Raw genomic sequence first — 23,352 nt, forward strand, 5'->3', positions numbered from 1 at the left:
TATCAATAAATGAATGAATACATACACACATATTCTCCTATAGGAAAAAAAATCTGGCTTCACTGAAATTATAACCTCCTAGACAGAGGGGACTATATTAAACTTCTTTGAATTCCTCAAAATGCTTAGTACAGTGTTACACACATGTGTTCAATAAAGTACTTTGTAAAGTCATTGTTACATTAAACTGAAAGAAACCTATTATGCCTACATACTTAATGGGAAATGACAATGATCCAATAAAATATAATAAAACTCAGTATGGTATAGATTCTAAGTAAGAGTAGCTAGAATTATTTTTTTTTCTGTTTGAGACATAAGAACTTGATGAACCAGAAAAAAAAATGACACCTTGGGAAAAAAATACCGGTACATTGACCTGAAAGGTGATCCAACCCAATGAAATTCCCTCCCTCAATATTCTACAAGGTAACAAAAAAAAAAAAAACCACTCTTTAGTTACTTAACCCGTTTTCTAGCATATTATGGAGGCTAACATTTTAAAATGCAATGGTTGAACTGGACTAAAGAAGACAAATGCAGAAACACTGGGGGCAAAAGAACAATTCAAATATAAGAAAAATAACCAGAGCACACTTGCTGAACCAAATAGAACAAATTAGTATTACAAAAATAATTTAGTCTCTCAGAAGACAGAAGCAATGACAGAATTAATCCTGCCAAACTATTTAGGAAGAAGTGATAGTAATGTTGGAAGAAAGTAATGTTATTTTGCATGTTCATAGAACCAAATAAAAAAATGCTAGGTATGATCAAGAGCAGGCAGTGATTCAGTGGATAGAGCACTGGGCCTGCAGTCTGGAAAACCTGATTTCAAATTCAGCCTCAAATATTTACAGGCTGTGTGACCCTGGGCAAATCACTTAACCTTGTTTGCCTCAGTCTCCTCATCTATAAAATGAGCTGCAGAAGGAAACGGCAAACCACTCCAGTATCTTTGCCAAGAAAACTGCAAATGGGGTCACAAAGAGTTGGACACAACAGAAACAACTAAACAACAAACATGGTCAAATATATACCTTATATTTCAAGAAAGCAGCAAAAAGTTCAAAGAAATTTAGGCATGATTTTATGGTCTGATTATAAATGAAGCTAGGTCAAGGGGCAGGAGAAATACTCAGCAACAAAATTCTAACACTATAATAATGATTGCTTATGAAGAGGAAGAAAAGCAGCTAAAGAAACCATCACCTACATGTGGAATTTTTCAATGCATATGTAAAAGAATATATATAAAAAGTAGAATAGGGAGCAAAAACTCAAGAACATATTTAGAAAAATATGAATGTGTAAAAATAGTTTCAGAGAAATTAAATTCTCAGATGAGCCAAGGACACATACATGCATACACAGACACACACATCCATACTAAGAGCATTTTTTAAAAAAGTTCTCTGGAATTAGAGTAACAAGTTAGCAACAAGATGCACTGGTAGGGATATATAGCATAAAGATAACAGACGAAAGAAATAACTGTTTAACTCATACTTTGGGGATCCATCTTCTTTATCAGGGAAAATAATCTTCAAATTGGAAAGTTTAGATAAATACGGCTAAGAAAGAACTGAAGAATCAAGAGGGAGAGAGGAAATGAGTAGTAGTTGTAAACCTACCTAAGATTCGCTTATAGATCTGCTTTTGGCTAAGTAAATGGGCAATTTGCTGAAGCATCTAGCAATGTGTTAGCTACACAGAAGAAACTGATATCCCATTTTCACCAAATATGTAACATGAAGTGAATTTCTATTAACAGTGAAAGTACTGTGTTTGTGGTTTCTATCAGTTCCAATCCAGATGACAAGGAATTTACAGAAGTAGATAGGAATCTTAACTTTCTCCAGGTTAGACTATAGAAGAATGAGACACAAAAGTAGATGGAGAAAATGTCAAGGAAATCCTTGGAACTTTATAAAAGGTAGAATGGGGATACTTAGAGATCCAGGGTGGTGGCAGTATTGGAAAAGAAAAGGGGCTTTATACAAGAGATTTTACCTTCCTAACAGCTTTCCTGTATGCCTCCTTCTCTCCTCTGACACTCACTGCCACCACCTTGGTAGCAGGCCCTCTTCACCCCCTGAACTGTTACAATATTTTGCCAATTGGTCTCCTGGCCACAAGTCTCTCCCTATTCTAATGCATCCTCCACTCAGCTGCTAAAATGTGCTCCCTAAAGTGCAGGTCTGACCATGTTGCTACCTCCTTCTCAATAAACTCCAGTAGCTCCCTAATACCTCCAAGATAAAATTTAAAATGTTCTGTTTGGCTATTAAAACCGTTCAAAACCTCCTTCCCTTTCTTTCCAGGATTCTTACACCTTACCGTCACCCCCTCCTCCACACTCCTAATTACCGTGAAATCCAGTGGCATTAGCCTCCTTGCTATTCTTTGCACAAGACGTTCAACCTCTCAATTTCTTGATTTTCACTGGTTTTCCTCCATTCCTAGAATGTTCGTCATCATCTTTGTCTTCTGGCTCCCCTCAAATTCCAGCTGACATTCTACTTTCCCCATGAAGCTTTTCCTGATCGCCCTTAATTCTAGACTCTTCCCTCTTTTGGTTCTCTCTAAGTCATCCTGTACACATCTTTTTTGTACCTAACTGTTTGCATGTTGTTTCCTCCATGAGTCTGAGAACTCCTTGAGAGCAGTGGCTATCTTTTACCTTCCTCTTTCCTAGAATCTAATACATAGTAGATAATTAGTAAATGCTCAATGACTGATTCCAAAGAATAATAATGAGAACCACTATGTCCTTATAGATTCGATGAGTCAATACAGTATCAGTCAGGAACAATTAAGATGATAATAATTCTTTACTGAGGCAGCCAAATGTCAACTTATGATGAACAATATGGCAGCATTACAGTCTTCACAGAATACACACCCAAGTGATGGAACCCCTAACCTGAAAATCACCACCTTTTTATGGTGATTCATAAGCGAGAGGATAGAAGGTGGAAGAACTACTGCTATACTACCATAACCAAGTGCTGTCATGGATCACAAAGTCCTAGTCAAAAACAAAATACCTTAGAATCTTCAGCAATGTTGGGGGTTTTTTGTTGTTGTTTTTAAATCACTACTGCCAACTGAACATAAAGGTTTGAGAAAAGAAATGTAAATATGAGAAGTGAATAATTAGTTAAGAAAATGATGCCTTAGAAGATGGTATGAATTTCTGAACTCAATCGGTTGCTGTCTTTCATTCTAGAAAAGAACCAAAAATGACACTACTATGTTGGGATCGCGGTACAGCGTGTCCAACTGTGGCTGATCAGACCAATAAGAGCTGGGAAGGCTCTACCATAGGCTGGACACAAATAGTCTACTGAACATTTGAGACAGAAATGTCTCTAAAGTTGTACATTTCATATTTCTTTTAAGCTATTGCAATTCTGCTTTGCTCAAAGAGCACAGCACCTTCTTTGATGTGGGCATGCCATGCTGGGAGGTCCTTTGCCACCATTCATGCAATTCCAAAGTTCTTACGAGAGACTTTGAGATCTTATATTTTTGTATTGCTTCTTCTGACCATGTAAATGCCTGCTTTGTGTGAGTTCTCCATAAAGTCTTTTGGGAAAACATACATTTGGCATTCGAACAATGTGGCCAACCATGGGAGCTGCCCTCTCTGCAGTAGAGTTTGAATGCTTGGCAGTTTAGCTCAAGAAAGGGCCCCAGTGTCTGGTATCTTATCTTGCCAGGTGATCTTCAGAATTTTTCCAAGATAACTCAAATGGAAGCAATTCACTTTCCTGGCATGGCCCTGGTAGACTGTCCAAGTTTCACAAGCATATAATAAGGAAGTTAGCACGACGGCTCTGTAGACCTTTAGTTTGGTAGGCAGTCTATTACCTCTTCTCTTCCACACTTTCCTTCACAGCCTCCCAAACGTTGTGCTAGCTCTGGCAATGTGCACGTCAACCTCATCACCTATGTGTACATTCCTGGAAAGTATACTGCCAAGTTAAGTAAACTTACCCTGAGCATTCAAAATTTCTCCATTTGCTATAACCAATGGCTTCATATATAGATGGTAATGTTGCTGGCTGGTGGAGAATCTGTGTTTTCTTGGTGTTAATTGTGGGGAAATAACTTGTACACATAAAAATATATACACAATATGTAAAAAATTAATGCAAGGCAGTTTTGAGAGGGGGTGCACCAGCAAACAGATGGAGGAACCAGGAAAGTCTCCTTGAAGAAAGTGGTACTTGAGCTGAGTCATGAAGGAAATCAGATATTCCAAGTGGTGAAGGAAAGGAAGTAATCAATTATTAGAATGAGGGACAGCAAGTGCAAAAGCAAATTGCATGTACAAATCAGCAAGTGAGCCATTTTGGGGAAATCTTAAAATGCAAGTAGGGAAATGTAAGGCTGAAATGGGAGGAAGGAACCAAACTGTGAAATACTTTAATGTCAACAGAGGAGGTCGTATTTGATCCAAAGAACAGCAGGGAGCTACTAGAGTTTAGTGAATGGGAGAGGATATAATCAGACCTGACTGAGCTTTAGAAAAATCGCTGTGGCTGAAGTGAAGAGGTTGGAACAAGAGGAAATGAGGAAAGGTCAGACAGGTGAGAGAACCAGGAGACAGCAATGTCTGAAAAACCTAGAGAATATCAAGAGGAGATGGTGAACAATAACATCAAATGCTGTACTTTTACTTGACTCAAGTCAAAGAGAATGAAGACTAAGAAAATGGCATCAAAACTGTGCAGATCTTTTAATCACTCATCTAATCAGTGAATTCTTAATTGCTAAATCCAATGACCTCTTAAAATTCTTCATCCTTCCCAACTTCTCTGTAGCTTTTGGCCCTGTTGGCCACCCTTCTTTCAGCTTCTGCAACCATCTTTTCTCTAACTTGTCTGAATTCCTCAGTCTCCTTTGCTAGAGTATTATATCCATGCAGTGCTCCAATCATTGTGTGGGGTGTGGGTGTGCACACACCCTAGTATTCTTTCCTGGTGTTTGAGCTCTATTTACATTTTCTCTTGATCTTATAATCTCCCTTAAATTCAATTATCTCTATACAGATTACTCCTAAGATTTAAATCCAGTCCTCTTCTCTCTTTCTGCTATCAGATCATCATTGCCTAAATTTCCCTTTGTACTCTAACTCCGCTCTGAGAGAGCAATCCCCTATAACAAAGTTTTCGGGGTTTTTTTTAAAGGAGGGATGAGGGGGAAAAAATTAGCAAACCAATCTAGAAATGGAAAAAAAAAAACCTGACACTACTCATGGATCCTTCCCTTCCTCACTTCTGCAAAAGAGTATGGAGAAGTTTCTACTCATATTTCTTCTTCGGGGCCATGTTTGTTCTTTGTAATTTTGCAACCTTCATTTTCAATTGTGTTTGTGGTGCTGGTTCTTTCTACTTAGATTGTTGTCATCACTTATGTATATTATTTTCTCAGTTCTTCTTACTTCTCTTTGCATCTGATTATGTACATCTGTCCATGCTTCTCAGCATTCATCACATTCATGTACCACAACCTGTTGAGCCATTACTCAACTGCCAGACACAAAAGTGCTATTACAAAAGTGCTGCTACAAATAGTTTGGTATGAATATTGGACTTTCTTTTTATCAGTGATCTTCTTGAGGTTTGTGCTTAGCATAAGGTGAGTTAAGAGTCACTCCCAAAAGACAAAAAATGTTCTCAAAACCAAGGTATTAACAGCCATATAATAAAAAATACTTCAAATTACAAATGATTAGAGAAAAATTAATGGATCTCCAGATAGAATGTAAGCTCCATGCAGACAGGGACTTCTTCATTTTTGTCTATTTGCATCACTTAGCATACATAGTACCTGGTGCATAGAAAGTACTTAATAAATAGTTTTTAATTAATTGGTAACTATAGGGTATGAAAGGATCACTGCTTTTTCAAAAGATTTGGATTTAAAAGAAATGCTGACAAATGCTAAACTAAAATTCCAGCTTCCTTAATGGGCTGTTCACTGAGTGGTCATGTATTCATTATGTGCTCAGTTTAAAAAAAAAGCAAAGTTTTAATTTACTTCATTCTAATAAGTCTTAAATAAAAAAATTAATCTTTAATATTCTTCCCAAAAGACAGCCATAAATAGTAGTGGGTAGAATGCTTATCTTAGAATGAAGAAAACCTGGATTAAAGTTTAGCCGCTGACGCATATTGGCTGTGTGACCCCGAATACGTCACATAAGGTCTCAGTGCCCAAGGCAACGAAGACTATACTTTTAAAAATATGTGCTAAAAGTAGGTATTTCCCTCAGTACTTTCCTAGATTAATGACATCGTATGTTCGGAAAAAAAATTCTTTCCAAAAAGGGGGGAGGCAGATTTTATTAGTCCCAACTTACAGGATACAGATGTGGGTGTGTGGGTGTGTGTATTTTATTTAAGGTCACAAACATAAGCAATAGAAATGGGACAAAATTTTGGATGTGTCTGAATACTCAACAGAGTATCTTCTCAAAGACTATGGAAGTGAAGAATGTAAAATACAGTTTAATCCAAAATAAAACCGTTAAAAATCCTTTAATTTGACCAAAATGTGCTTTATGAATTCATAAAAGGGATGGAATACTTCTAAAACATATAATTATTAACTTTACAAATGCTAATTTATTTTTATTGGTTTTCTGAATTTAATGAGCTCCCATTCTACTTTTTAAAAAATCATTTAAAAACTGAAGGATACATTTTAATGTTTTTATTGATCAAATTTGAAAAATATATTTTGAAAATCCTCACCTTAATGCATGATTAATGTATGGCTTGATCAAATTTTTATATGTTCCTAATGCATGGCATTTCATCTACCTAATACCCTAAACATTCAAAACAAACTGTCAAATGATTACTGATCAACTATGCAAAGCCAATCTTGTTAATGGGAAAATATGTATCAGAGAAAAGAAACACCTATTCCTTAATCAGTATCATATGGGCAAAAGTGCATTAGCATGTCACACTGTTAAATAATGGTATTTTCCAAGTAGTCTCATAATCCCCAACACTAGCAAAAGAACTGATCCTCCATTTGTCATATCCTTTTTAATTAGTACTAAGACCAAAAGCATAATGATTTGAACAATTTCTGCATTTGATTAGGAAAACATTCCAGAAGAGTCTGTATTTATTCTAAATTCTTGACTGGAAAGTGTAAATTACCATTTAGCATAAAAGCAAATCCAACACTTAAAACCTTTTGTAAATGAATTTAATAATCTAAGGATTAAAATCCAAATTCTAATGATGAAACTTCAAAAATAAACAAGATATTCACCATGGTATAATACAAAACACTTTTTTTTTTAAGAAACTACCTTTGACTAAAATCTTACTCCTCCAAAATGCACCTAAATTCTAAATAAAGAATGAAATTTTGGATATGAAATACAATTATGAATAAACTACTTGTTGAAAAATAAAAATAGGACAAGGACACCATCTTTCTTCTACCAAATTCTAAATATTTGAGCCCTCAGCATTATATTGCCCCAATTCCTCACTCGCTCTGTGCCAAAGCGTAATGAAGAAAGATGAGTGCACTTATATGACAGAAAGGGTCCGTCCTCAACAGGTAGTAAGTCCCTACAGTGAATGCTCAGAACCATAGTCATTTTTCTGGCACTAATGTGGTAGCTTTACAGTCTTACATTGGAGCAAGGGAAAATAAAGTAACAATACCCAGCACAACTACATTAGAATGAGTTACTATAATAGAGATAAATATGTCTTGAGACTACATTCTAAATCTGCTTTAGGGACTATAAAGATTGGTAACAGTTAGCTTTTTTCTATTTTTTTTCCTCACCATCTGGACTATAAGCTATGGGAGAGCTAATAAATAATCCAATTATTCCAATAATATCAATTAATTACCTAAACTACACTCAAGGCACTGTGCTGAGCACTGTGATAGGAACAAAAAAAGATTCATACATACAAGAAACTCAGTCAAATAAGAGAGAAAAGTATATGTGAATAATAAAAATATAATTGTGTGTTTGCACATGTGTGTGTATGTTTGTGTTTTAACACTAGGAAATACTTTATCTCACTTCTAGGCAGTAGAGTAGCCAATAGAGAAGAAGGTTAAGAGAATGACAGATGACATTTATTTCAGTAAAAGCTAAATGAATACTTAGCAGGCTTCATTTTTATTTCAGCTATTACTAGTATTACTAAAAGTCATGAAACTTGAAGGCGTACATAATATAGAAATGATGAAAAGATAGCACTATTATTTTATAATGTTCAGAATTAAAAATGTTTTGTACTCAAAAGTTTAATTTAGCAAGCAGCTGAAGTAAAAGAGTAAGATTAAACAAAATTTAAAGCAAAGATGACTTATCCAAAAATAATAAGTGAAACTAACAATCTAAGGCATAAATGCTTGATTCTAATATTTACAAACATTCTAACTACTAACTAATCCCTTAAACTCTGGATCTTTTAGATTAAAAGATTTGGATACCTAATTTCAGTGAATAAATCCTAACTCTGCTCAAGCCTAAAAAGGATGAATAGCTAGTTTTGAAAATATAGCCCCATATTATTTAAAAGTGAAATAATCATACAAGAAAACTTTTAATATTAAATTTTCTAGTACAAGATAATTTTTTAAAAGAGGCTCCCAATTTTACTAGGACAGATAATATGGTAATTGAAATGAGGACATTTCACAATGTAACAACTACATTTTGGTTCCATCTTTTTGTGGGAAGGGGAAATAGACAAAGTAGAAGTCATAATCATAACTTTAGTTTTGTCATAGTTTCACAAAACACTAAAAACTTTCCCAAGGAACATTTCTCAACCAGGTACCTCACAAAATAGTAGAAATCTTGCTAAAGAATGTTGCTTTGGGGTAGTATAATTTTTAGAGCAGAGATCTCTGCAAAGAGAAAAATGCAAACTGCAAAGCAGAAGTTCTCCATAAAAGATTATTTAAGTAAGAGCCCAATGTTAATAATATATAGTGCATCCAATTACAGCATATGAAAATGAAATATAAAAAGAAATTCAATCTGGGAGTTGACAGAAATAAAATGTATTGAAATAGTATTTTTAAGCCCATAGATGCTAGACATTTTGACTAACGCATTCCAAACATGAAAATAGGTGGGATAGAATTTAATAATTTCATTTATTTATTTCATATTAAGCAACAATTAGCTTTATATAACTATCAAACATTTTCATTTCTAAAAATATGCACTGATACAGAATGTGATTTTTATAGACTTGACAGAACCAGTGTCTATGTTTTACATGCAGCATTTGCCAAACAGAAAAATGTTTAACATATCTGAGCAACTCCATGTGTCAGCACACAAACTGCTACAATATAAACTGAAGTAAAAGCCAAAATAAACTTAGTAACTATTTCTGTTTTAAACCTCTGAAATGTTTATTTTCTTAGGGAAGTCACATGTATGCATGGAAATAATTAACAGGTAGATGGCTAAACAATTCAAATACTTGACAACTTATCAAAAGTTAAATAGAAACTTTTACTTAGTAAAAAGTGAGATTAGCACAAGCTATTACGAAGTTATTTTGAACCAAAATTTGTTCCACATTAAATGTTTCTCCATCAGCTCTGAAATGGCTCAACACTCCTAGAAAGCATTTTGGAAATGTGCTAAGAAATGTCTATATTCTTTGACTCAAAGATTCCTCTGTTAGACCCATACTTGAAGGAGGTAAATGGCAAAAATAAAGGGCCTATGTACAACAAAATGTTTATAGAAACATTTCTTGTAGTGGCAAAAAAAAAAAAAAAGTTAAGTAGATGTGCTCACATACTGGGGAATGGTTAAACAAATTGCAATACATAAATGTAATGAGATATTACTGTTCTCTAAGATACAATGAACAGGATGAAGACAGAGAAGCATGGAAAGACATGAGTAGATGCTATGTGAACAAAGAAGAGCCAGAAAACAATATACACGATTACAGCAATGTAGATAGAAAGAACGGTAACAACAAAGCAATAGAAACTGAATATTGAAATGCCATGATTAGTGAAAGTAGAGATATGAGAAAGTACCTCCCCCTCTTTAGCAGAAGTGGGAAACTATGAGTGGTGAATGCTCTATATAATACCAAACTCCATCATGTTCATTAGTTTTACTGGACTATTTTGTTTTTTTCTTCATTTTTATTCTTTGTTATAAAGGATGGCATTTTGGGAGAGGAGAAGGGAAAAGCTATATTGGGAAATGGTGATTTAAAAACAAACGATATCAATAAAAAAATTATTTTTAAACAAGTCATCTACATCTCTAGTTCTAGAAGCTAAAAAACTTAGTTGTAGCACACAAATTTTTATTTAAGACCCATTAAGTAAAATATTCTAAAATATTCGGTTCAAAATTTGGTAAAATTAAATGATCCTAGAAAGAAAACCCTATACAATTTTTCTTCAAGTTTTTTTTTAAATTCAAAAATCAAACTCATTTCTTAGATGTTGTGATTCATAGAGATAGTTAACTATGAAAAGCTACAAATCAATAGTACATAATGTGGGGATCAGAGACAAGGTGGCCCATTGGAGGAAATCCAGATCAACTCTCAACATTCCCCTCCAAACAAATTTAAAATAACACATCAAACCAAATTTTGGAGGAGACACAGCCAACAAAAGGATGAGACATTTTTCTGGCCTAAGAAAATAGGCAGCTGGCAGAAGTTTGTGACACCAGGGTTGACTGTCTAGAGCCCACACATGTGGCAGTGGAAACAGCAGTTGCAGCAGCAGCTTCCAGTGCTGTCTGCCCAGAGACAGTGAGGAGGTCAGATAACTAGTCAGAAAGAGATTACAGCGGACCTTTTACAGGGCACTGGGAACAGTCGGCAATAATTGGCAACTCTACTGCCCATATGCAATTCCGGGTAACAATTCCAGGGTGGAAAAGAAGGCTGGGGTTCAGTAACAAAGGAGAAGTCACAGTTGCAAAGCAAAAAAAGCACTAGCACTTGCAGCTGCAGGGGACCAGAGGCCCTTCCAAGGTAAAAACCAGAGAGGAGAGCAGTGACCATACCTCTCCCAAGATCATACCACCTTAGAAGCACCAAAAATTTGCACACCCCCAGACCTAGCTCTGAAAATAGCAGCACAAATAAGTGACTCAATAACATTAAACTGTTTATATTCCAATATGGGAAAATGATACATGTAACTCCTAAGAATTTTGTCATTATTAGGGCAGTTAGGCATCTACATAGATAAAGGGCACAGACATGTGTCAATTATATTGGAATGATCTCCAAAAAAAAAGAATGAAGGGATAAGAAAGTGGGAGGAACTGGGAAAAAAGGGGAAAGAGAAGAACAGGGAAAACTTTCTCTCATAAAAGATGCATGCAAGGAAAAGCTTTTACAATGGAGAGGGGAAAATGGATGGCGTAATGAGGAAAGGCTATATATACATATATATATATATATATATATATATATATATATATATATATATATATATATATATATATATATATATATATATATATATATACACATATATATACACATACATACATACATATATATGTATATGTGTATGTGTATATGTATATGTATATGTATGTATATGTATATACTCAACCATATATACACTCAGTTGGGTATAGAAACACAACTTACCCAACAGGGAAATAGGGAAAAGAGATTAAGAGACACTGGAAAGAGATGATAAAAGGGACGGCAAATTAAGGGAGGCAGTGGTCAGAAGGAAAACAGACTTTTGAGGAGAGATAAGATAAAAAGAGAGAGAAGAAAAAACAGAGGAAAATGAGATGGAAGGAAATATACTGTGTATGTGAATGGCATGAGCTCACCCATGAAATGGAAGCAGATAGCAGAATGGATCAGAAACCAGAATCCAACACTATGTTGCTTATAAGAGACACACTTGAAACAGAAAGACACAATACAGAGTTAAAATAAAGGGCTGGAGCAGAATCTAATATGCTTCAGCTGAACTAAAAAAAAAAAAAGTAAGGGTAGCAATCAACATCTCAGACAAAGCAAAAACAGATCTAATTAAAAGGGATAATCAGGAAAACTACATTTTGCTAAAAGGTACCATAGACAATGGAGTATCAGAAATGTTTATAGAAAGTTTCTCTGACAGAGGCCTCATTTCTCAAATATAAACTAAGTACACAATAAAGTCAAATTAACAAAAATAAGAGCCATTTCCCCAAGTGATAAATGGTCAAAGATATAAACAGGCAGTTTTCAAAGAAATCAAAGCTATCAATAGTCATATGAAAAAAATGTTCTAAATCACTATTGATTAGATAATGGAAAACTAAAACAACTCTGAGAAACCACCTCACACCTATCAGAAATGACAAATACTGGAGGGATGAGGGGAAAATAGGTACACTAATGAACAGCTGGTGGAATAGTGAACTAGTCTGGCCATTTTGAAGAGCAATTTGGAACTATACCCAAAGGGATATAAAACTGTGCATACCCTTTGACCCAGCAATATCACTACTAGATCTGTATCTCAAAGAGATAAAAGGACCTATATGTACAAAAATATTTACAGCACCTCTTTTTGTGGTGGCGAAGAACTGGAAATCTAGGAGATGTTCATCAACTGAGGAATGGCTGAACAAGTTGTGGCATATGATTGTGATGAAGTACTATTCTGCTAGAAGTAATATGAATGGGGGGGTTTCAGAAAAACATGGCAAGAACTATATGAACTGATACAAAGTGAAGTGAGAACTGGGAGATCATTGTGCACAAGAACAACAATGTGGTAACGATGATCAACTTTGAAAGACTTGGCTACTCTGATCAATACAATGATCAAAGACAATTCTAAAGAGCTCATGATGAAAAACCGCTATTCACCACCTCCAGAAAGAGAACTGATGAACTCTGAGTACAAACTGAAGGATAATTTCCTCACTTTATTTTTCTTGCTTTTTTTAAAAATGCAGCTAATAAGGAAATATATTTTGCATGTTTTCACATGTATGATTGATATTATATTGCTTGCCTTCTAAACGGGTGGGGAAGGCTGTGGGAAGGAGGGAATTTGGAAATTTAAAGTTCAAAAGAAAAAAATACTAAAAATAAATAATACATTTAAAAATATACGTGAATATAATGTATACATGTGTGTATATTATATATATGGTGTGTGTATATATATATGGTTACAGTATACATACATAGTACATAATCTATATATTAGGTTACTATATAGTAGAATATATACTATACATATCTACTACAGTATACTATAAATATATACTATATATATAGAATACATATATGTCTACTATGGTATACTATATATACTACCTATATATGTACTGTATATAGGGTGTGCTATCTAAATATATTAGACATGGATTTTATTTGTATATATTGTGTATACATATCTGCATGTATATGTATATATAACATAATCTTTGCAAACTTAGAAATCTAGAATAGTATCAATGGGAAGATTACAGATCAATTTCACAAGAAACAGGCTCTTAGTGTAATTTAAAAATTTAAATGAGATAAATGCTTCTGTTAATATATAAGTAAAACAGTGGCAGAGCTCTTAAGAGTGAAATTTTTTGTAATAAAGTGCTACAAGATTATTTTTTAGAAAATTTAGATTCCAAGATACACCATTTTTCCTTGTATAATTTTTTAGATATTTGATTTTCAATGACTTAGTGTTTTCTTAAACTTCATACTGTTTCTTCCAAATAATCAACTAACTTACTGTGTTTGTTGGATCCTCCTGTAAAATTCGATCATATAGCTGTATAGCATCCTCATACCTATTTATTTAAACAGAAACAAAAATTAATTAAAAAAAAACCTGAATACAGATAAATGATGAATCTTGAAGAAAGTTAAACCAGTAAAGTCTGAAAACCCTCATGATATGTATTTGTTCATTTTGGTGACTGAAATCTCTACAAAATTAATTCCAAAAATGGTAAATTAAGCTCCTCCGACACATTCTCATTAAAATGTGCAGTAAAATGATCTGATTTAAACACTGACCATAAGATTAGAACCCCCCCAAAAAAATCATAAAATACATAAAACCTTAATACAAACATAAATATCTAATGCCAATCAACAGATACCTACAATCACCATGTCAAAAAAACCTCTGTCAAATTCATTCCAATGTCTATTATATTGAATTATTTCCTCATAGTTCTTGGTACTTAATTAAATAAGTATCAAAGGTACAAACATTAAGATATGGTCCATGCCTGCAGAAAGGTTAACCTATTTGAAGCAACAACATAAAAATTAAATGTTTTTAAAGGTAGTATATAATTACATCAAAATGAGTGGTATACATAGTGGTATACAGAGTGAGGGTTCCCAAAAAAAAAAAAAAAACAAGGACTCACTCTTATCATTTTCTTTATGTAACGATCTTATGCAACAAATGCCCAAAACAATTTGGGCATTTGTTGTCTATATAACATTTTCTATAAAGAAAAAGTAATAAAGTCTTACAAACCGAACTAACCGGGCAGTGTGGGTATTCTAAATTACAGAACAGTTTTAAGGAAATCCCAGAAATAATAAACAAACCACTTCTATTTTCAAGGAAATCTCAGTAAGTGGTAAATAATTGGAATTCTCTACAATTCTCTAAGAAAGGCTATCCTTATCATCTGTCATATCAGGTGTGGATATAGCTGAACCATTCATGTTTAAGCCAGAATGGTCATTACAACATGAAAAGTCCTGGATTAAATTTGAATTTTCACCAGAAGGGTAGGTATAAAGCAACAATATTCTATTCAAATGTATGTGGGAACCAGGAACATTAATCTTCATTTGTCAATTAAGGGAGAAGCTGTAGTTGCAACTGCATTGCTCCTGAGCTGTAATGTTTTTGGGGGTTGTTTTTGTTTCTGGTTCGGAGTTATTCTTTTTTTTTTCTTTTCTTTTTTTTTTTTTTGGTGGGAGAGAAAGGGTGAGAGAGAATAAGAGAAGCTATTTCCCAGTGGATTCTCTGTTTAACTAAGTTATAACCTCAATAGGCTATTTTTGTCCAGACTAGACTTTCCAAAAAAAAAAAAAAAAGATTAATCCCAGCTGCAGCTTGCACTGGGCAAGCTCATGAATGCAAACAGCTGCTTGTTATCCCCACGCCCACCCCATGACTGTGCATGCACATGCGCATACAAGCACACACAGCAGAAGTTGTTTTCTACCAAAGAAACCTAGAGAACAGGTAGAAGCAAGTCAAAGGTTTGTGCAATTCTTACATAGCTAGTGGTAAGTGGCCCTATAATGACTCGATAGATTTAGAAAGTCTCCACATAGCCAGATCAGGAATTCAGCTATCCCCTCAAGGAAATTTTAACAAATTATATTAATATATTTTCTGAACTGAAATGTTTGAAAAGATTCTACTACCTTTCCATTGCTTCAAATCTCATGCCAGTTAGTCGTTTGACTCTGTGACTTCCAGGGAACTGTCTTCTTAGCTCCTGAAGACAAAACTAGAAGGAAAAATTAGTGAATTGGGAGAAACAAGGGCTGAAACAGGATAAACATGCTATACATTCTAGGCCATATAAAAATGGAGTACAATATTCTCAAAGATCATTTTTTCATGCAGCTTTATTAGTACCATCAATGAACCATAACCTCACGCTATTTTTTTATTAGTACAAGATTACACTGTTTAGAGACTAAAAACAGCATGTAAATTGGTATAGCAAAACTCTATCTTAGAGGAATTCCTCCAACGTGTCTCCTTTGATACTTCAAAATCAGACAAAACTCCTTGAAAGAACAAAACCATTCTATAATACCAATTATTAATATCAAGCAAAACATAAAAGGTTCAAACTCACCAAAGGTATTTGCCACTAGCAGAGGTTTACAATACAATCAAAATCAAATAGGGATGTCATATAGATGGCAATATTCCTAAGATATTTCTGTTAGTGGATAACATTGTGTTAATGACAGGAAATCCAGAATGTTGCAGAAACTCCTGTTAGATCCACGACCATTCAAAAGTCTGTAGTGGAAAAAAAGCATGCCTCCTTTCCAGGCTACAATTTATAGCCGGATGAACCAAATCCATAGAGCTCATCCATTAATCAGTACACACATCTTGAAGAGATACTGCATAAAGAAAATGGGCTGCACCCACAAATGAAGAAGAGAAAAGCAGAACAAGCTGGCTCTAGGAAACTGCAGAGATCTTTTAATGACCCAAAACTTCTCCCTGAAATAAAAGCCTGTTTTTCCTGTCTTTTAAAAAAGGAATGCTGACACCTGTGATTTCATTAGTGTAGAGAACTCCTGATGTGGAACCAACCTTTATGAATGCAGATCAGCAACTAACCTGTAACTTAAGAGATGTGGGTGCACAGAGAATTTACAAACTTAGACTAAGGATAGTGAAGATGGATGCAAGGACGCAGTAAGGACAAATATAACACACAGCGCAGTCATCTAAGCGTAACATCATGAGTTCTACACCTTAAATTGAGATGAAACTTGCAAGAAAAATTAAGGATAATGACCCCCAAAAAGGTGTTTTGTAAATTATGTTGGGAGGAAAAAGGATCAAAGAAGGACAAAACCTCTGTATATGGGGATAGGGCAATGATAATATTAACATGGAGAGAAGAAACATCTACTTAGGTGTTATTTTGCTCCTACTTTCTCTGCCAAAGGGATCTTTGGATTGAAAAGGATGATAATGGCAAATAGTGAGTTGATGTCCAAGATAACTAAGGAAATAAAAAAGCACATAGCTGACTTCAACACGTAAATGTCACATTTCCCACATGAACTATATTCTGTGGTACTGAAAGAACGAGGAAATGCTATTGCTGAGCCAAATGTCAGAGAGCAAACAAAGAATAGTATAGTCTGGGAATATGGGAGAGGTACCACAGAACTAAATGGCAAACACAGTCCTCATTTTTTTTTTCTCACAGAAAAACTATAGGCCAGTCAAGCTTGACACAACACCTGGTATAATTCTATAATTTATTATTAAAAGAAATGGTGAGGGAATAACTGAAAAAGCAAAAAATTATCTCAAAGAACCAAAATGGCTTAATAACAGGTCAAACAACAGGAACCTCGTTTTCTTTTCTGACAGAATTACTACCTGATAAATTAGGGAAATGTTATACATGTAACTAATCTAAATTTTAGCTAGCAAAGCATTTGGCAAAATCTGTCATGCTATTCTTGTGGACAAGATGGAGCAATGTGGTCTAGACAATACTACATCTAAGTCAAGGGTTCTTAACCTTTTTCTTTTTTAACTGGTCACAGACCCCCTCTGGCAGTTTAAGAACCCCTTCTCAGAAGGTTTTTAAATACATAAAACCAAAAAAAAATAATTATATGAAAAGTGGTTATTTATCTACATGTCAATATCTATACTGATACAAATGTAATTTAAAGAACTGTTGGTGGTCTGTCAGGAAACAGGCACAGACCTTTCTATATCCCTTGATATAGGATACAATCATCCTTTCTCCTTAATAACTGTCTTCTCTCTATATTTTCATGACACTTCTCTCTCTTATCCTCCTTACCCTTTCTTTCTCCTTTTCTACATCTTCATCCAGGTCATCTCCTCTAATTGTGAGGATTCTCCAAGACTCTGTCCTGGGCCTTCTTCTCTTAATCATCTATATTATTTTGCTTGGTAATATCATCAGTTCTCGTAGTTTCAGTGATCATTTCTATGCAGATGATTCTCAGATCTACTTTTCCAGCCTTAACCTTTCCCTCAACCTCTAGTCTCTCGTCTCCAATTATTAAACATTTTCATGACTATCAGATGTCTCAAACTGGATATCCTGTAGACATCTTAATGTCCAAAATTGGACTTATTATCTTTCCCATAAAAACCTGCCCTCTCCCTAACTTGCCTATTACTGTCAAGGGCACCACCACTATCCCAATCACACATCCTAAACATCATCCTCTACTTCTCACTCTCATACCCCACCACAGCCAATCAATTGCCTAAGCCCTGTCATTTCTACATTTCTCATATACATTCACTTGTCTCCTGTGACATTGAAACCATCATGGTATAAGGCCCTCATCACCTCACTACTAGACTATTTTAAGAGCCTTCTATCTGGTCTTCTTCCCTCAAATGTCTTTTGACTCTAGTGCATCCTCCAATCAGCTGGAAAACTAATCTTTCTTAAGTGTCAGATCTGGCCATGTCACCACCTCTCCTCCATTCCAACAACTCTAGTGGCTCCCTATTACTTCCAGGATCAAAAACATCCTGTTTCCCTTTTAAAGACTTTCATTACCTTCCAATTCCTTCCTTTCCAGTCTTCTTACACCTTATGCCCCTCCCCATACTCTGTGACCCAGTGACACTGGCTTCCTTGCTATTCTACTGCACTGAACATGCCACTGAACTCCAAACATTTTCACTGGCTGTAACTTTTGCCTGGAGTTCTCTCACTCTTCATCTCAATTTCCTGGTTCCCCTGACGAACTTTATGTCTCAGTCAAAGTTTCACCTTCTGCAAAAAAAAACAAAAAAAACTTTCCCCCCTTAATCTTAGTACCTTCCCTTGGCTAGCAATTTAATCAGAAAAAAATAATGATGGATAGTGATGAAGAAGTAAGAAAAGAAGCATGTCAATGAAACATTTTAAAAGTACAAAAAATGGAGCAGAAGGGAATTCAGAGGAGCTGTTCAGTTACTATCATGTTAAATATACATTTAAAAAACTACATAATAGATCTATTTTTCATATGCAGTACTCTTTTTGTTTTTTTGTATACTGAAATGTTCAAGTTTGCTTATGTTTGTAAAATTCTCAACATAAAAGAAAACTTTCAAAAGAAAAAAATCCTTTCTAATAACTAGAGTAATCTAAAAATAGAATGGCTTCCTTGAGGAACTAATGCATTCCCTATTTCTTGAGGTCTTTAAATAGAGGCCTATTTACTACCTGTAGTATACTATAAATGGATTTCGTTTTCAGTTACATTTTAGGCGCTGAGGTCCCTTCCAAATCTGAAATTCTATGAGTCTGTGCGTGTTCAATACCACACCAGGAGATACTGAATAAGTGTGGTAAAGTATATATTCTAAGAGTCTAACAGAAACATCAGGCAGCATATAAAAGAAAAGTTAACTATGAGTAACTGATCACTCCGACCACATCTTAGGTGACTAAGCACAATTATCTACTTCAATATTCTGAGTGAAAAAGTTTTGTCATAGGATTTACATGAACATCAATCATTCCATTAATTACTGAAAAAGTACTGTGAAGTTTTCCCTCTCTGTGTATGTTTTGTTGTCATACAACAAAACTCGTGTCAATCACATCACAGAATATAGATCTGAAGTGAACTCTGATTTCTATTCTTGACTCTGATTGTCAACTAGTTGGGAGACCCTGAGAAAGTCATTTAAGCTGTCTAATTGGGAAGTATCTCATATTTAAAAAGAAAGGATTAGATTAGGTCTCCAAAGTCTGACCCCCAGTCTAGTGTCCCATTATAGTACTATGTTGCAACTGAATCACCACTATTGGTAAGGCTGCCCAATCTTGTGCAAATAGCAATTAAAAGGAATATATGTTGTTTCCTATCAACATAAAAATAGGACAGAATCTAATGTTCAATTAAATATATCTATGTGTGAATAATATTTGTCATTTTTAAAAAATCAGGGAAGCAGGTAATATCAAGAAAGTCAAGAAGGGTCTGCTTCTGGACAGCAGGAAAAAAGTTGTAAGAAACTAGGAATTTCTCAACTAAAGGTTTAGTATCCAAAAAGGACAACCAACCAAAGTACATAAAACCTAAATCCGCTTTTTCCCAATGCCCAAATGATATGAACAATTAGTTCTCAAAAAATTGCAAACTATTAACCATATGAAATAATTTTCTAAATCACTAATTAATAAGGGAAATGTACACTAAACCTTGAAGTTTCACCTCACACCCTACAAACCGGAAAGACAACAAAATATTGAAATAGTCACTGTTGTAAGGGTTGTAATGATAAAAATAAAGATTAAAAAAAGACAGGCAGATTTTGGAAAAGCAACAACCATTTTGGAAGACAATGTGGAATTTTGCAAACAAAGTGACTAAAACATCCATACCCTCTGACCCAGAGATTTCACTACAACGCATAAGCTAAGAGGAAGCCACCAATAAAAAGAGCCCCATACAAAGGAAGACATATACAGTAGCACTTTTTGTACTAGCTAAGAAAATGGTATAGATGCCCATCAGCTGGGGAACTAAGCAAACTGCAATACTTGAATGTAATGGAATATTACCGTGCTATAAGAAACAACAAATTTGATAAATGTAGAGGAACACAGAAAGAATTACATGAACTAATGCAAAGTGAAATAAGCATAGCCCAGAAAACAGTATGTATGATTACAAGAATATAAATGGCACTATAAACACGAGTGAAAATGAATGTTGCTAAATTACAAATAAGCATAGCCCCAAAGAACAGATAAGCAGATATTGCCCACCCCCCTTCTCCTTTATGGGGGTAGGAATCAGTCAGTCAACCAGCACTTATAATGGCCTATATTTCGGGCACTGGGCTAAGTGCTGGACACTGGATGGAGGTGAGTATGTGTGAAACTGCACATAACATTATTTTCAATGCACTGACTGAATGCATTGATTTTGCTAATTCTTTTTCTCCTCTTCTTCTTAAGAAAAAAATCTTTTGTCACAAGGGGTACCTCCTTAAGAGGGGTTAGGAGGAGGGATGCATGGGGGAAGTGTGGTGATATAAAAATAAAAGATATAAAAATAAATTCATTTTTTAAAATTAGGTAGGGAAGATATTTGTGATAATAAACCTATAAGAATAAAAAATAGTGATATATATCTTTATGAGAATTGTAAGAACAATGGCTGAGATATTAATTGAAAAAGAAACATTCATTTTCAAAGGAGATTTGAAGATAAAGAATTCCTGGGAACAAAGTACTATGCATTTTGAGCGCAAAACAGAAAGAACAACAATAATAACCTTCATATAGCACTTTCAGATGTGTTTTCAAAATGCTTTACATATGTTAACTTATTTCATCGCCACAACAACCCTGGGAGGTAGGTGCTATTATTATTTCCATTTTGTACATGAGGCACAGAGAGATTAAGCAACTGGTTCAGGATCATAAATCTGGTGAGAGGTCTGCAGCAAAATTCAAAATCAGGTCTTCCTGACTCCAAATACTGTGATCAGTTTTCTGTTCTGATCTTCCAACAAGATCTAAACAAAATAATCCATTTTCAAAAACAAAAGTAACCAGTAATAAAAAGTGGCAAATTTATTATGACCTGGATTAATCTGTGTATTAATGTGTATGGTAGAAATTCCAATATTTTCAAGATCATTGATGACTTTTTTTTGATGGTAATGGCACTGTTAATGTAAAACTTATCCCACCAGGCCAAAGAGTCAACTAGCTTTATTATATAAAATTCTGAAGTGTCTGAGATTTTGTATGATTCAGGATGAGTGATGTGGCTCAATGCTTTTCATAAACTTTTTTGGAGCAAAAATAGTACTGCTAAGTTTTAGCACTTGTCTAATCACCAAATATGACCCTGAATGATGTGGAGCTATTTCCCAGAACAAAATTCATTAAAGGGGCAAAAAATCTGCCACCACTAAAAATGTTTAAAATAATACAATGTGGGAGCTGACAGTATTTTGAACAAAGGCAGCATTATTTTAATAAGTATATAGACTGTCAAGAAAACTAATTTGAAGCTAATGGCCATATAAACGTGTAGTTTAAAACAAAATGCCTTAAGAATCATACCACATACCTTTAAATTTTATTTAAAACAATTTAAGACTGACTTTAATACTCTTGGCATCTAAAGTATCTGAGTAAAGATAAGTGGTTTATGAACTCAAAGCAGTCTTTTTTACAAAATTAGATTGCTTCCAAAGCATTTAAGAAATCTAAGGTAAATCTTCCCATGCTAAAGTGTAAGCATATAGAATATGTAAGGCAAGTAACATATAGCTTAAATACCTACCAAAGCTAAATCGTCCCGACCGTAGTCCAGAGCAGCAATCATCACCTGTTCATATATTATCCAAACTAGACAGACAAAAAGACAAACAAGTGGATAATTTTAAAATAAAAATGCCTAAAACACCTTAAAGCACCCCTTTATTTCCCAACGGATGTCAAGAATTCCTAACATACTGACAAAATCAAAATCATTTATTACTGGCTCCCTCATATTCCCTACTCCACTGCTCAAAACCCTTCTATATTTTAATTTATTCTCTCCTCCTTTCTCCAATTCAATCCAATATCAATAAAGTGCCTACGATGCTAAGTGCTGGGGTTACAAAGGCAAAATGAAAAAATGCCTCTGCCCTCAAGTAGCTTACATGCTACTAGGAGCATACAATATGTAAACAGATAAGCATAGATATGTGCAAATTATTGCACTCAAAAATCTGAGGAAGAAGAAAACATCAGTAACTGGGGAGATGGTCAGGAAAGATCACTGAAAAAGTACTGACCCTTCTACTCGGTCCTCTGTCTCCTACCACCCTCTATAGGAGCTTGGCCAATTAATATTTTTCTTTCACTAATCTTCAATCTCTCCCTATCTACTGGCTCCTTACTTCAATTCCTATAAACTACACATATTTCAATGTCCATTATATAACAGTCTCTTAATTGTTCTCCCCTCTCCAACCTAAACTCAGTATAGCTGCCAAAATACACTCCCTGAGGAACTGGTCTATGTCACTGCCTTACTCAATAACCTTCAGCGTCTCCTCCTCCATCCCCCTTCCCCTCCCCAATCATTCTGGGATAAAATACAAAGTCCTCAACTTGACATTAAAAGCCCTCCATAATCCAGCTCCCCCCTACTTTTCATTTCATGAGATCTACATTCTAGTCAAACTGCTTACCAGCTGCTCCCCAAATTTCAAATTCCATATTCAGACTCCATAGATCTGCACAAGCTATCCACCATGCTGGCAATACACTCACTCTCAGTCAAAGGCCTTCAGAATCATATGACTTACTTCAAAGTTCGGCACATCAGCTACTCTTCCACATAGACTTTCCTGGTCCCTCTGGCTATTCTTTCCCTACTTCCTATGACTTTATGATCTTGTGTTTATTTATCTGCTGTACATTATATCACCCTTTATAAACTCTTTAAGGGCAGAAACTTATTTGTCTTTGTATTCCCAGATCCCATTGCATATAGTTACATACTTAGTATTTATTGAATTTAGAATTACCAAGATTCTCCCAGTTCTAGTTCTATCTTCTGAATTAAC

At 34.7% G+C, this 23,352-nt stretch overlaps 1 protein-coding gene across 1 annotated transcript in view; it reads right to left on the minus strand.

Moving 5' to 3' along the window:
- The window catches only part of EMC2 (ER membrane protein complex subunit 2), a 72,164-nt gene that overhangs the window by 23,648 nt on the left and 25,164 nt on the right, over positions 1-23,352 (minus strand). The window contains exons 3-5 of the mRNA XM_036738396.1: positions 22,077-22,141; positions 15,441-15,526; positions 13,771-13,828 (exon numbers count right to left, since the gene is read on the minus strand). Coding sequence (XP_036594291.1) covers positions 13,771-13,828; positions 15,441-15,526; positions 22,077-22,141 — 209 coding nt within the window. The remainder of the gene's footprint in view (positions 1-13,770; positions 13,829-15,440; positions 15,527-22,076; positions 22,142-23,352) is intronic.

This window comes from Trichosurus vulpecula, chromosome 1 (genome assembly GCF_011100635.1).
Source record: "Trichosurus vulpecula isolate mTriVul1 chromosome 1, mTriVul1.pri, whole genome shotgun sequence".
NCBI classification, from domain to species: domain Eukaryota; kingdom Metazoa; phylum Chordata; class Mammalia; order Diprotodontia; family Phalangeridae; genus Trichosurus; species Trichosurus vulpecula.